The sequence below is a fragment of the Trichechus manatus genome, unplaced genomic scaffold (genome assembly GCF_000243295.1).
Source record: "Trichechus manatus latirostris isolate Lorelei unplaced genomic scaffold, TriManLat1.0 scaffold00048, whole genome shotgun sequence".
NCBI lineage: Eukaryota > Metazoa > Chordata > Mammalia > Sirenia > Trichechidae > Trichechus > Trichechus manatus.
Genome location: NW_004443984.1, coordinates 14,226,624 through 14,242,512, shown reverse-complemented (window position 1 = coordinate 14,242,512; position 15,889 = coordinate 14,226,624). Strand labels below are relative to the sequence as shown.

The window sequence follows — 15,889 nt, the reverse complement described above, 5'->3', positions numbered from 1 at the left end:
TGCTCCCGGCACTGCTTTCTTGATGGTATGAGGTCCCCCTGTCTCTCTGCTCGCTTCTGTCTTTTATATCTCAAGAGATTGCCTCAGGACACAATCCAGTCTTGTAGGTCCAGTCCTGCCTTATAACACCACTGCCACCCATCCTCCCTCATTAACATCATAGAGACAAGTTTACAACATACAGGAAAATCACACAGTACCAGGAATCATGGCCTAGCCAAATTGATACACACATTTTTTGGGGGACATAATTCAGTCCACTTGCCCAGCCTTGCCCGTCCTGTCACCATCCTCATCCCCAGCCACTTCGTCTCATGACCTCTTGCGTCAGTGAGGCAGGCTGCCCTTTCCTTCTGGACAGTTCTTCCCTACACAAGCCCCTGAGGCCTCCTGCCCTCCCCTGCTCTCCACCTGCTCGGCTCCCAGGTGTCTCTTCAGACCCCTGCCATTCTCTGCACCTCTCCCCGGGGAGCCCTTCCTGTAAGACAGTCTGGTGCAGTGGTCAAGAGCAGGACCTTTGGAGTCTGCAGCCCTGAGTTTGAATCCCGGCCATGGGTCCTTGAGCAAGTCACTTAAACCTTCCTGAGCCTCAGGCCTCGCCCATAGAACAGGGATAATCACAGGACTCACTTCACAGGGTTGTTGTAAACTGCTTAACTCAGTGCCCGGCACATAGTAAGTGCTTATAAATAATGTCGCCATCATTCCCAGCTCAAGACCCCTTTATACACCATCTGCTGGGCCCTTACTCGGGCCCTGGTGGTGGTAGTCGGGGCTGGCATGGAGGTAACTCTACAACCACTGGCTGCCTTGACTTACCCCCCCATGGATGTAAGTGACAAGAGTGTTGAGGACACAACGTGAGAACCCTGCTTTCCTCCTGCTGAACAGAAGCTCTGATGGACAGCTGCATTTGGCTTTGATAAATAACACAAACCAGGAAATGAATCCATTATCACTTAATTACATGGAGGGCAGGTGGTGAAACAAGGGCAAAAGCAGCTCTGGAGTGATAGGAACTGGGGCTCCCACTACCAAGCGAGCAGTGCCCCCGGGCAGGGCGCTCAGCTCCTCTGAGCCTCTGTTTCCCCTGGGGCTAAAGAACCTACCTGGTAAAGATCCCAGGATTAAGTGGAAAAAGTTCTGAGCCTTTGTCAAGAGTCCCTCATAGGCTGTACACGTGATAGATGACGTGTTTGAGAAACGTAAGTTTGCTCATTCATCCACAGACGTTGTATTAAGTTTCTGCTCTGTGCAAGTTCCAGAGAATTCTGTGAAGAATAAGGTTCCTGCCCTTAAGAGGCTTGAAGTCTCATAGAGAACGTTGGTGGGTAGAGAGGATGAGCCCACAGGGCTGGAAATAGAAGATTCCTTTCTTTATTTAGGAGGCCTGGTGGCACAATGGTTAAGAGCTCGGCCGCTAACCAGAAGGTCGGCAGTTTGAATCCAGAAGCCACTTCTTGGAAACCCTGTGGGGCAGTTCTGCTCTGTCCTATAGGGTCACTATGAGTCAGAATTGACAGCGACGGGTTTTTTTGTGTTTTGTTTTTTCTTAATTGGTACCATGAGAGCTGAAAGCTGTCACAGGGATGCTATAACAACGTGCTCCCTGCGGCCAGCCCCCTGCCTCCACACCCCCTGCTTGTTAAATGGGGTACCGGGTCCAGCTGGTAGAGCTGCCCCCAAAGGAGTCTAAAGTTTATTACTCAAGGAATTGAAGTGAATCCTCACACCAGGGCAGTGAGACGGGTACTATCACTATCTCCATTTGACAGATGAGGAAATCAAGGCTCCAGGAGGTTGAGTCACTTGCCTAAGGTTATAATCAGTGGCAGAGGCAGGATTCAAACCAGGTCTGCCTCCAGGAGATCCCAGAGGCTGTGGAGGGCTGTTTCATGGTCTGGCAGCTCGCAGAGCCTCAGGAGACCCTGTGTGAGAGGTGGGGAGGTTGGGTCCTATCTACAGCAGCCAAGGGCCTGGCTTTCTGGGGAAATGCCCTACATCCTCTTTCCTCGGGTCAGAAGGCCTGGGGAGGGAGGGTTTCCCAGCTTCAGCCCCCCTCTCTGCTCCCTCCCACTTCCCCTCTGCATCTGAGTCACCTTCTTGCTCCCTGCCCCCTGGAGATTTCTGGTTCCCCTTTGACTTGCCCCTTCCCACCTGCTCTCTGTGTGCAGGCCCTGGGCCAGGCTTCAGCTGTGAGCACCCAGGCACTGGAGGCCAGGCCCTGCCACCTCCAGGGAGGCAGGAAGCCCCTTCTGCACGGCCAGGCTGGCCAGAGGAGGAAGAGTCTCTTTGCAACCTCAGCAGGGACAGTACCTATACCCTCCACCAGCTGAATTCCCTCTGTCTGCTGAGCAGCCTTCTCCTTGGCTGACTTCCGCTTTTCAAGAACATCAGACAAGGATGGCTAATCAGAGCCAGGCCAGGTATTCCTGTCTCAGCTCTCCCAGCACTCAGCCCCTTGTTTAATTTCGAGGACCACTGTTGGCCAGCAGACCCCCCCTGTTCTAGGCACTATGCCTCCTGTCTAACCGTTTCTTAACATCCTGTGAGATTATCATCACCCATTTTACAGATAAGAAAACAGTCTCGGAAAGGTTTATGTGACTTATCCAAAGTCACACAGGTAGTCACACAGAGATAGAATTTGGACCTGGATCTGTCTGACTCCACGTCTCCCATTCCCTTGTTAACTCAGAGTGGGCCCAGGACTAGCGGCATCCGCATCACCCTGGAGCTTCTTGGAAATACAGATGCTCAGGCCCCACCCCAGACCAATTGAATCAGAATCTGCATTTTAACAAGATTTGCCAGGTGATTCTTGTGCACATTAAAGTTTAAGAAGCACTAGGCTACCTTGCAGCCAGCTCCCTGCCACTTCCTTAAGGGTGACCTGGGGCAGGTTACTTATTCTGTCTGAGCCATAAGGGATTAACAAAATGGAGTGAAAATTAAATAATCCCAGTAAAACACTTGGTTATACTGGGCATTGAGTAAATGTTCTTTAGACTCACTATCATAATAGTTACTCTGAAGAGTTGACTGGGGAGAAGGCAGTGCAGGGAAAGCTGCTGGCTGGAAACTGGCTGTTGAGGCTGCAAGTGGCGGGGGGGATGCCCCTCCCAGTCTGTGCTCAGGGTTGGGGGAGGCTGTTGTTGACCCCAGTTAGGATACCATGGAACTTTGACTATATCTATACATACCAGTTGCCATCAAGTCGACTCCAACTTCCAAGGTGCCTCTGGGTGGACCGGAACCTCCAACCTTTAGGTTAGCAGCCAAGCTCATTAACCATTTGTACCACCCAGGGACTCCTGAACCCTGACAGCCCCCTGTGAATTGCCATCAGCCTAGGGGCTCACACACACATACTCCCCCACTGACTCAGGGCAGCAGATCAAGTGTCAGATTCCACAGATAGGACCAGAGGAAGTGGTGAGTGGCTGGGTTTCCCCTCATGAGTCAGGCAGGCAGGGAGTGGGCAGGCAGGAACAGGATGGGTACCACCGCGCAGACACTGCAAGCATGTAGACGCCCACCTGCACTTTCCCTCCATGGAGAAGCGCGCAGGGCCAGGCTGGCTGGGAAAGCCAGAGCTTTCCTGCCCCAGGGGACCTGCCTTACCGTTTTGCAGTACAGAGAGTAGATGTCTAGAAGCCGCTGGAGCCTCCCCAAGACCGGGTCAGGGAGAACCATGTATATGTGACCACTGATACCAAAGCCAGGTGGGCTTGGTGGGGTCTCCTGAGCTCATGAGCAACACCCTCTCCAGATGACTATCCTCTTAATGACCCCATGCCCAGAAGGGCCATCAGCAAAGGCCTGGGGTGGAGGTCAGGAAGGACAGAATTGAGTTCCCCTGTGCTCCCCACCTTCCCCCTCTACAGTAGCATGATAGCTCTGCCTCATTCTCTATCAGACCATACAGCACAGCTTGGGGGGAGGGGTCACACACAAGGAGCAGCTTTCTAACAGACACTTGCAAAGCCAAAATGACCTTCTTTAGGCAGTAAACTTCCCATCCCCAGAGATATTCAAGACAACAAGCAGGGAAACCCTATAAGGAATTTGACCCGAAGGGCTAAATGACATAACCCCTGAGGGTCTCTAACACAGGGTCTGTAGGCATTGGGACAGCTTAGTAGTTAAAATCATGTTTTTGATCAGGCCTGGGTTTAGTTCCCAGCTGTGTCCTTGTCAACTCTGACTTTGGTCAAGTCACTTCCTCTCTGAGCCTGTCTCCTCACCTATTTAATAGAGACGTTTATGCCTGCTTCATGGAGTTCTTGTGAAGACCTGATGTAAAACACTTGGCACAGTGCCTGGCACATAGTAAGTGCTCAGCAAAGAGTGACCACTAATAATAAATAACTTTGTTCTGAAATGGGGATGAGTCCCGGGTGCAAGGCCAAAGCAGAGATGCTATATGCTGTAGGACCAGCCACTGCCCACTTCCGTGACCCCCAGTTATAAGAAGCCAGCTGGGTGGGGCCATGCTCAGCCCAAAAGGACAGTCTCTGCCTGGTTGGCAGCTGGCTGCCCCATTTTCAAGTGGGGTGGGAGGGGGCTTTGTCACCAGCATCTGGGGCAGCAGCTGAGCCCTCCCTGGTAAGAACTATTCAGCGGGAGGCGGCAGGAATGTGGGCAGGGTGCCAGGCGCAGCAGCCTCCCTCTGGTGCCAAAAAACGTGCTTGAGCTCCCGGGCGTGAGCTTTGTGGCTGTTTGGGCTGGACAGCATTGGCCTTCCCGAGCAGGCCCCAAACTGGGCTCTCAGCCCAGCCTCCCCCATCTACCTTGCAAACTTGAGAACTCAGGACCCTTCGTGGGACCAGGAAGAAGAGGGAGGGAGACAGGCAGGGGAGGATACCTTCTAGCTGCTGAGATTCTGCTGACCACCAGATATGTGACCCTGACCTGGTCCCTGCCCTCTCTGGGCCCCAACTTCTCCACATAATGTGAAGTGGGTGGACCAAGCTCTCTGGATAGATCCCACATGCTGAACTTGCTTGTCCTGGATCCTCTGAGCCACCTGCAGCCTCTGTTCCAGCTCAGTGATGGGAGGGAGATGCTGGATGGAGGACAGGATCTCCTGGACCTAGGACATGCCTGTTGCCAGCCATCTTACAACAACATTCTCTCCTGTGTTGCCAATTGTCCACCTGCTGGGGACACAGCGACCATCCCCCCCCCCCATCCCCTGCTTTGTCACTCTCTCGCTGTCAGAGGAGGAGGCAGAAGGGACAGGAAAGTAACTCAGGGCTAAGGCTCCTCTCTCTCTCTGCAGGACAGGAGAGCAAAAGCTCTATCCAGCCACCACTGTCACAACACCTCCCCAAGTGTCTGGGTCTTTGAATCAGATCTACTGAGGGGGAAGCAGTGGGACCTTCAGAGGAGGGGAGTGCTGGAGGGACCTTCTGGTCATCTTGTCCAACTCCTGTCCCCAAGCATGTCTGCAACAGACATCCCTCCCAACCATGCAGGACTTGTGCCCTTGGAAGAAGCCTATTGTGTTCTTATCATTGTTATTCTTATTATCATCATTTTTGTATTCCATGTACAAAGTACTTAACATAGTATCTGGCATGCAATAGCCACGGTCATTATAATGGAGTCCCTGGGTGGTGCGTATGGTTGGCGTGCTCCATCGCTGACTGAAAGGTTGGAGGTTCGAGTCTACCCAGAGGCACCTCAGAAGAAAGACCTGGCAATCTACTTCCAAAAAATCAGCCCTTGGTTTTGACACACATGGGGTTGCCATGAGTCAGAGTCGACTTGATGGCAACTAGGTTTGTTTTTATATGTGTGTATATATATATTAAAAAAAAAAGTTGCCATCGAGTTGATTCCAACTCATAGCAATCCTGTAGGACAGGGTAGAACTGCTCCACAGGGTTTCCAAGGAACAGCTGGTGGATTTGAACTGCCAGCCTTTTCGTTAGCAGCCATAGCACACCGTAGCTCTTAACCACTGTGCCCCCAGGGCCTTTAAGCACCTACTATGGACCAGACAACCTTTTGTTCTGTTATATGTAAGGTTGCTGTGAGTCAGAGCTGACTGATTGCAACTAACAACAACAATTATGTGCTAGGCATTTTATCTGTAATCTCATTTAATCCTTAACAATCCTGAGGGTAGATACTAACAATAATAACAACTGGTTAGTAGTAGTAGTATTATAATGTTGTCGTTAGGTGCTGTCAAGTCAATTTCAACTCACAAAGACCCCATGTAACAGAGTAGAACTGCCCGCATAGGATTTTCTAGGCTGTAATCTTTACAGGAGCAGAATACCAGGTTTTTCTCCCACGGAGATGCTGGGTGGGTTCGCATTACCAATCTTTTAGTTGGCAGCCGAGCACTTAACTGTTGTGCCACCATGGCTGCTTAGTATTATAATAGTAAGGCATATTAAGTGCTCACTGTGGGCCAGGGTCTGTGTTAAGACTCTACTTGGATCATCTCTTCCAGTCCTTGCTGTTGTCCTGTGAGATTGGTCCTTTGATCTCTATGACATAGATGGGCGAAGTGGGATTTGGGGTGTCAAGTGACTTGGCCAGGATCACCCAGAGGTGGCAGGGCTGGGGTTTGGATGCAGGTCGGTCTCAGTGGAGTTGATGTGAGCACAAACCTTCCAGGCCATCTTCTTTCAGGTTAACCCCAAAACCTGGAAGACCCTTGGCCTCGGGCCAATAACCCAGAGCCTGTGTCAGAGTCCAAGGCAAATGGCTGCTGTCTGCTCCTGGAGGGTCTCCTGGGAACAGCACCTCCCGGTGTCACCTCTTCTGGGAGGCCCCCACCTCCTGCCCCAGCACCTGGCCTCTCCCTGCCCTCTGTCACCTCCCCTCAGGTGATTGATTGGCTGGCACTGCCGCCAAGCCCTGCATTGCCCCCCTGGGAGCTGAGCCTGCCTGAGATGGAGCCCGGCCCCAGTAATTGATGCAGGCTGCCATTCAAGCTGCGGTTTGAGCTTTGATCCAGCCAAGCCTGGGAGCTGCCAGAGACCAAGGGATCCGTAGCCCAAGTTTCCATCCAAGTATGGACACTTAATCTGCACTTCCTCTGAAACTGAGCCACCGCTGTCTTCCAGAGAAACCAATGTTGGCTTGAGCATTAAATAAAGTGGGAACTCAGAGAGGCAAGCGGGACAGCCAAGAGAGCAGGCGTGGGCATCGTGGAGAGGAGGTCTCTGTCCCTGGTGATTGGGGATGTGCCCTCATCTCTGCAGCCCTTGTTCGCTAATCAGTCACGTGGGGAAATAATACTGACCTCCCAGCATCCATGAGTGCAGAATGTGCCTGGCACATAGTAGGGGCTTAATAAATGTAATTAAATCTCATTAAAATGGTGGTGGGGGCAGTGGGTTTCATTGTAGAATTCTCGCCTTCCATGTTGTAGACCCAGGTTTGATTCCCGGCCAGCGCAGCTCATGCACAGCCACCACCTGTCTGTTAGTAGAGGCTTGTGTGTTGCTATGATGCTGAACACGTTTCAGTGGTGCTTCCAGACTAAGAGTAGGAAGAAAGGCCTGGCAGTCTCTTCTGAAAATGAACCAGTGAAAACTCTACAGATCGCAACGGTCCATTCCGCAACTGATCGTGAGGATGGCTCAGGACTGGCCAGTGCTTCATTCTGTTGTGCGTGGGGTGGCCATGAGTCGGGGACTAACTCAACAGCAGTAGTTCGCAACAACAACATAATGTGATAGCTGCTATCTGTTGAGCTAGCCTGGTGCCAGGCTTCATGCTCAGCAGTTCAGTCGGTCCTCACAGTGACCCTGTGAGTGGGGCGTCATTGCACCGGGGGTTCTCAACCTCAGCACTATTGACATTTGGAGCCAGATAGTTCTTTGATGTGGGGGCTGTCCTGTGCGTTATAGGATGTTTAGCAACATCCTTGGCCTCTACCCACTAGATGCTAGTAACACCCCCCCACCCCAGTCATGACAACCAAACGTGTCCAGACATTGTCGAATGTCCCCTCGGGGGAAAACTTACCAGGCTTGAGGGCCACCGCATTATAGAGCGGCGGCGTCTGTATTGGACCCAGGCAGAGCACTTACCTTTGGTCCCTGACCCGAGGTGGAGCCCAAATTGCAAAAGTCATGGGGTTTGGTCTCCTGAGGGGCGCTGAGGTGGGGGTCAGGGTGGCTCGCCTTGGGAAAGACCGACTCCACCAGACTGCTCCTCACTGGGCTGCTCAAGAACCTGTTGTTGAAGGTCACATAGCAGCTGCCCAGCCCCTGCCCTGAGGTAGAAGGAGAAGTCTCCACCGTGCCCCCCACAAGGCCCAGCCACTCGTAATGGAGGCTGGACCATGGGAGCGTGGGCCTCCTGAGTCCCACAACCCACATCCTTTCACACCTGCTCCCCCATTCAGGGCCACTGCCCACATGGACCTCGGGCCTGTCTGTTCGCACTCCCACCCTCTCACCCTTCAGTGGGGAAGAAGGCCTCAGCACCCTTTATTCCCTGCAGGCATCACCAGAGACCCTTCTTTTCTGTGCTGCATCACTTCCAACCACTGACTCACTTGTTCGTGAACTATTTATACCCCTCATACAAATGCTCCCCTAAGGGCTCCAGGCAGATGGCTGTGTTCTCCTGGCAGCCCCAGGACACACGTGAGGAGATGGGGGTGGGGAGACTGTGCACAAAGCAGATGTGTGTCTTATGAGCCCAACAGACCTGGGGTGGAAGCCCAGCCACTGCTGTGTGACCTTGGGCAGATCAGTTAACTTCTCTGAGCCACCACTGTAAAATAAGCCTGTCATGAGGAATAAGTAAAATAATGTAAAGTTCCCAGCATAAAGACAGGTTTTAGTAAGTGATCAGAGTCCCTGGATGGAGCAAACAGTTGAGAGCTCGGCCATTAATCAAAAGGTTGGCGGTTGGAATCCACCCAGAGGTGCTTTGGAAGAAAGGCCTGGCAATCTTCCAAAAGGTTACGATCATTGAAAATCCTATGTGCAGTTCTGTTCTGAAGCACAAAGGGTCACTGTGAGTCAGAGTTGACTCAACGGCAACTAGTTCGGTTTCATTTTCTTTTAGTAAGTGATCTCTGTTAGGTGTTCTGGTGATGCAATGGTCAAAGCGCTTGACTGCTAACCAAATGGTCAGTGGTTCAAAACCACCAGCGGCTCCGCGGGAGAAAGATGCGGCAGTCTGCTTCTGTAGAAATTTACAGCGTTGGAAGCCCTATGGGGTCACTGTGAGTTGGAATCAACTCGATGGTAGTGGATTTGGTTTTTGGGTTTTATTAGGTGTGCACAGTCATGCAAAACTTGTGTATAAGTAGAGAAGAGGAGAGGGGACCAGCTGGCCAGTACAGGAATGAGATGTGTGTTCATGAAGGACCTCCTAGTGTTCAGGACCTAGGTTTCTGGAACTCAGCCCCTCTGGGTCACACTGCAGTCACCAACACTGTCACCCTGCCAGCCTGAGAGCACGAGGACTTCTTTGGGCATAGAAAGCCCATTTTACCAACCTGAGACCACCCTGCCCAGTTGTACCAGGAGATGGAAGCAGGGCATGCTTTTGGTTAGCCTGATAAGCGGGGCCAGGCCGGGCTGTATAGACAGCGCCCTAGTCCGATAGGCTGTGTGCTCTGGGCAGCAGTGGGCACCTCCCCAGCAAAGGGACCCAAGGAGGGCAATCAGGAGAGACATTGATAAGCCACCTGCCCCCCCCAACCCCGTCACTATGACTGCCAGACAGCTGGGGGTAGCAAAAGAAAAGAAGGGTGTGGGCCAGAGGCGTTGTTACACCTAATCACTGTTCAAGGTCAGGCGAACTGCCCAGCGGTCAGTATCTTCCTCGATGCCCCACGGGCCCTCTGCACAGCGTGTTCCTGGAACCCAGCTTTCCTGCCACCATGAGCCTTTGTTCATGCCGTCCTGCTCCTGGAAAATTACAAGTGGGTCTCCCTCCTATAAGCTCTGGCCGTGCCCTGTGACACGTGGTAACTTCTGCCTACCTGTTCACTTATCAAAAGCAGAGACGCTGTCTTAGACTTCACTCACTCATTCACGTATGAATCATTCATTCAGTACTTGCTGAGCACCTACTGTGTGCTTTATCTCCCACCCCGCAGTACCTAGCATGAAGTAGACCCCCAGTACAGAGGGTGCTGTGTGATGAGAGCTGCTTATTCCATGGAAAGAGACCAACTATCACATCCATGTCACATCCTCTTTCCCAGTGGTTCTCAACTGGGACAATTTTGCCCCCCAGGGCCATTTGGCAATATCTGAAGACATTTTTGATAATCATGACTGGGGAGGGCCACCAGCATCTAGTGGGTAGAGGCCAGGGATGCTGCTAAACATCCTACAATGCGCAGGGCAGCCCCACAACAAAGAATTATCCAGCTCCAGATGTCAGCAGTGCTGAGATTGAGAAATCCTTCCCTAGCCCATAAGACCCTGTCACCTGGGTGGGGACAAGATGTCCCTTGGGTGCCCATGGAGATGCTGGCAAGCCAACTGGTCCCGGGGATAGTTAGTGAATGCTAAACTCAGAACCACCCCCCACGCAGTCTGCACCCCATGGTATTGTGAATTCTTTCTCTCTGCTTGTTCATGTCATACTCAGTACAGAGGGGCTCTGATTTCAGCTTCCTCTTGCAGCAGGCTTGTCCAAAAGTTAGCACTGTTCAACCTGCAGGAGGCTGCCAGGCCAGATGATGAGTTCCCCATCATCGGAGGTAACTGAGCAGGAGCTGGGCCACATATTGGGACTCTGCCAGTTGATGGGAGGTGCTCTCTGAGCACTACTCCCCCACCTCCCCTAGTTCTTTGCATTCAGGCTATAACTACTCTGGTCAGGTATGTCTTAGTTACCTGGTGCTGTCATAACACTAGTGGATGGCTTTAAAGAACAGAAATTTATATTCTCAATTCTGGAGACTAACTGTCCAAATCAGAGTCTTATCTTTGTGAATTCCTTCCTTGTTGGTAGCCCTGGGCGTTCCTTGATTCCTTGGAGTTTCTTGACTTGTAAATGATCCTCACATGGCATCTAATCCCCCCACCCCACGTATGTGTATCTCTGTGTCCGATCTCTTTTTATAACTCAGGAGTGATTAGACTTAGGACCCACCCTATTCAGTATGATCTAATTAACATAACAAAGAAAACTCCATTTCCAAACAGGATTATATCCATAGGTATAGGGATTGGGATTCCAACACATATTTTGAGGGGTCATGATTTAATCCATAACAAGGTGTGATGTGTGCCAGGGTGTCCTTAGCCTCTCTCTCTTTGCACTCATAGGTATGATGCCGGCCGGGATGGTTTCATCGACTTGATGGAGCTAAAGCTCATGATGGAGAAACTCGAGGCTCCCCAGACCCACCTGGGCCTGAAAAACATGATCAAGGAGGTGGATGAGGACTTTGATGGCAAGCTCAGCTTTCGGGAGGTAAGCCCTGGCCCCACCACACCCTATCAGGGGCCACACCTCAGGGGTTGGTGGCCCAGAGAGACTAAGCCAGCTCATTCATCAGAGCTCGGGCGTCCTAGAGCAGAAACATTGTGGGGGTAGGGGGACTGAGATGCCTTAAGTGAGAAGGAGGGACAGCCATTCCTTCATTTAGTGAGCGTTTATTGATGACTACTGTACACCCAACCCTGTGCGGGCCCTGAGGGTACAGAGAAAGGTCCTGTGTTCCAAAGGTCCTGGGATGTAGAGGAGGAGACGTGTAAAAATGCTGTAATCTAATGCTGTGATTCAGAAGAGGTGGGGACAGACAAAGGGACAGTACTGCAGTTCTGAGATGGGCCAGGCACCGTGCTGGGTGTTTGCAGACTCCTGACGTCATTTACTCCTCACTCTGGGACAGGAACTCGGAGCAAGCCTGTTTCACATAAGAGGAAATGGAGGCTCAAAGAGAGATAGCAGTGGTACCAGGCCCTAGGCAGCATAGGGTTAAACGCCAAGGGGCAGCATCTTAGAACAATTGAGGCTGAACTGGGCCTTGGAGAAGAAGCAGGAAGGATAGAAGAGGCAGGGAGAGAGAAAGGTGGCAGGGGTCCCTCAGGGGAGGATGAGTCGCAGGGGAAGAGGGTGTGGGCCGTACAGGATAATGATTTGAAGTCAGGAGGACACGGGTTTGAATCCCTCTTTACTTGCTGGTGCCGAGACTTTGGGCAAGATTGTCCCCATCATGGAGCCTTCCTCGTCTGCAAAATGGGCACAGTAATAGCACTTTTTGTACTCCATAAATGGAATTCTTAGAGAGGACTAGTTTGGGGAATAGTGGGAGACAAAGATAAGGGATAAGTTGAGGCCATGTCGTCAAGATTCTCGATGGAAGTTGAAAGTGGATGGAACTGACCTTGCTTCGGGAATCACCTACAGAAACCCAGGATTCTAGGAAGGCACAGATGGGCAAACAGAGGCTCCAAGAGGGAGGGACACAGGGGCCTGTGTAGAACACAGAGCATGGAGGGGCAAGAACCCAGGCTTCTTCTCCTGCAAGCAATGGCTCCTTTTGCCCAGGGAAGGCCTGACGCTGGGCCTGGGTGTGGCAGGGACTTTGGCCCCTTTCCCCCTCTTCCTGACCCAAATGCACCTCTCTTTGCCATAGTTCCTCCTGATTTTCCGCAAGGCGGCAGCAGGGGAGCTGCAGGAGGACAGTGGGCTCCACGTGCTTGCCCGCCTCTCTGAGATTGACGTCTCCACCGAGGGTGTCAAGGGGGCCAAGAGCTTCTTCGAAGCCAAGGTGAGGAGGAGGAGGCTGTACAGAGCCTGGGGCTGGGAGTACCATGATCCCAACTGAAGGGCATGAGTGTGGCCAGGGTACGGTGGGGCTCTGGGCTCACCTACATGCTCTAGGGTTAGCACAGACAGCAGGTGGGAGCTGACACCCTGGCAAGGCCCATGTGGCTCCTGGCTTCTGTCCCCTCCCATTCCAGTCCTTTCCAGCCCCCTCTCTCTCTCTCTGCTCAGAGGGGTGGGTAAGGGGTGTGTTCTCTTGAAGAGGGTGCAGGAACCATCTTGAGCTATCCTACCCTGGGCACACAGAGCTACCATTCCAGAGGTCTGGGCCTTAAGAAGGGAGAGCCGAGAGAGCAGAGCAGGCCTAGAAGTACAGCTCTCACTCTCCAGAGCCTCTCTGAGACCTGCCCACCAGCTCCGGCCTAGAGGGAGCATTAAAGGCCCAGAGGCCACCTGTACACCAGCTTCCCCGAAACTCCTTAGTCCCAGACCCCGCTCTCCCCTTACAGCACACACTTAGATGAAGGTGGCAAGTATGGTCTAGTGGCTTCTGGATCTTGCCCACCCAGGGCACTGCGTTTCCTTGCTTCTCCCTCTTGCCATGTTAAGCTAAGAACATTCCTTCCAAAGGTTGCCTCTCACCTCCATCTAGGCTTCCAAGTGTTGATGGAATGCCTTCAGGATCCACTGGTGGGACTGGGTGTGCAGCTGGGCTCCCTGGGACAGGAAACAGAATAAGGATAATAATATCAGTAACTACCATTTTTAAGACCTGGGTTCGATTCCTGGCCAATGCACCTCATGTGCAGCCACCACCCAACTGTCAGTGGAGGCTTGCAGGTTGCTATGATGCTGATCAGGTTTCAGCAAATGAAAACCCTATGCATCACAATGGTCGGATCTGCTACCAATCACGGGGACGGTGCAGGATCGGGCAGCATTTTGCTCCATTGTACATGGAGTCACCATGAGTCGGGGGCTGACTCAATGGCAGCTCACGAGAGCAACTACTGTGCATCTGTCCCTGAATGTATGTTATTAATCCTCCCGACAAATCCATGAGGTCAGAGTTCCTGCGTGCTGGGTTGTAGATGGAGAAGCTGAGGCTCAGAGAGGTGAACGAAGTGCCTGGCCTAGGGCCAAGCTGGTGAGGACAGAGCTGTATGTGTTTCCTGATGGAGGCAAGGAGACCCTTCCAGCCCTGACCGCTGGGCTTCCCCCCACTGCATGCCAGGTCCAGGCCATCAACGTGTCCAGCCGCTTTGAGGAGGAGATCAAGGCAGAGCAGGAGGAGAGGAAGAAGCAGGCCGAGGAGATGAAGCAGCGGAAAGCAGCCTTCAAGGAGCTGCAGTCCACCTTCAAGTAGCCAGGAGCTGGGCCTGACTACCCGGCCATGGCCCAGCGCCCAGCCCAAAGGGCAAGGGCAGGTGGGGGTGGGCAGATCAGGGGCCAGGCCTGCTGCTTGACCCTCTCTGAAGGGACCACTACTAAAACCTAATGTCTGTGAATGGAGCAAGTGAGGGGTCCACGTGGGCCCGGCCTCCACCTGCTCCCTCCCGCTGTTCCTGGGCCGTGACACCAGCTGAGCCGGCAGCCTGGCCCTGTCCTCCCTGGCAGTTCCTGCATCTCTAGCATCTATATCAAGCCCCAGATGCCCTGCCGCCTCTCCAGTGTTGCTCTGTTGGGCCCAGCTCCTGGCTCAAGGGCACTTGCTCCCTGCTCGTGTGCCTCCCCTCCCCACCATCCTTCCTCCCTTTCCCATCTCTCTCCCTTGTCACCTCCTTCCAGTCCTAGGCTCTGGGCCTGTAGAGGCCACCTGCCCCTAACCATCAGGATTCCCGGCTCATAGGGCCCTGGAGAGCCTCTTTCCAGACCTCAGAAGGGGAAAAGCCTGGGGGGCATCGGAGATTGAAAGAATCGTGGCCACTGGGCAGATTGAGACCCAAGGGGCTTTTCCTCCGGCTCTGCCTGCTCTTTCTGCCTGCGTGTGTATTGTGGAGAAAGAGAGATTTCTACCTTGGCCAAGAGACCCAGGCCCCTGGCACCCTGTGCTGACATCGAGACCCCAGGTCTTGGGGCCTAGCAGGGCAGGGAGAGGGGACAGCTGTGCCAATCTACCTCACAGGCCCACCCTCTGCCAAGGCAATGCCATGGGGCCATGGGCAGGGGAGGCCCAAGGAGGCAAAAACACCACCACCCAGTACCCCCCCAGAACAGCCTGAGGGTGCTAGGGGGTTCCCGAGAGAGTAGGGTGCAAGGAGGAATTGGCCCCTTGATAGGGAAGGCAACCAGCGCTCTGTCTCAGTTCTCCAGGAAGCATCCAGAAAGTGCTTTACTTGTCTTGCATGCACCGGGCAGTGGGGAGCAGAGGGGCCTCGCTCAAGTGATGTCCACCTTGCCACTGGCGATGGGACTTGTCCCACTGTGCCCACCGTGAGGAAGCCTGGGGACCCCAGCCCTCCTTGCGCCCATCGCCTGGTGGGCCGTGGCCAGACTCGCACCGCAGGCTCGTTCTGCTGCAGCTCCCAATATGCTCGCTCACGTGCGTGTGTGTGTGTGTGTGTGCATATGTGTTGTTGCTGTGTTGTGAAATTGTGACTGTCACCCAGTCCAAACAAAAGAGCGGCCCTTGAGGCCACAGTTATGCAACTTTCCGTGTGTGTCATGACAGCGTCCCTGCTTTTGAACTCCGTAACTCTTTATTTTAGTACAGTGCCTCAAGAGTCTGCGAAACTCCTGTTGGGCTTGCAGAGGTGTTATTTTTTTGGCCTTAGAATCTGCAGAAATTAGGAGGTACTAACCCTGGTGCAGCAGCCCTGGCCCTGGATTGCGTTTGCCTTAGCAGATATGTTTATACAGATGAATATAAAGATTTCTTTTGGCATTTTGCTTTTTATTTTTTCTTCCCTTCTCACCAACCCCCCCAAAAAAAGCTACTTCTTCATTCGGTGGTACGATTATTTTTTTTAACTAAAATAAGATAAAATTCTATATTCCTATGTGTGTGTGTTTCCTGTTGGCTCGTGGGGAGAGGAGGGGCTGGGAAAGTAGTGGGCAGAGATGAGGTCCCTAGGGTGCTGGGGCAGTGTTTGCTCAGGGGGCTCCCTCGTCATGACAGAAGCCACAGGGAAGAGGGGAGCCTTCCTAAGAAGAGAGGTTCATGTTTGAT

At 52.8% G+C, this 15,889-nt stretch overlaps 1 protein-coding gene across 1 annotated transcript in view; it reads left to right on the top strand.

Moving 5' to 3' along the window:
* EFHD2 (EF-hand domain family member D2) overlaps positions 1–15,639 on the top strand; it is a 20,822-nt gene extending 5,183 nt beyond the window's left edge. The window contains exons 2-4 of the mRNA XM_004377227.2: positions 11,274–11,421; positions 12,590–12,724; positions 13,955–15,639. Coding sequence (XP_004377284.1) covers positions 11,274–11,421; positions 12,590–12,724; positions 13,955–14,086 — 415 coding nt within the window. The 3' untranslated portion in view covers positions 14,087–15,639. The remainder of the gene's footprint in view (positions 1–11,273; positions 11,422–12,589; positions 12,725–13,954) is intronic.
* Positions 15,640–15,889: the final 250 nt, after the last annotated feature.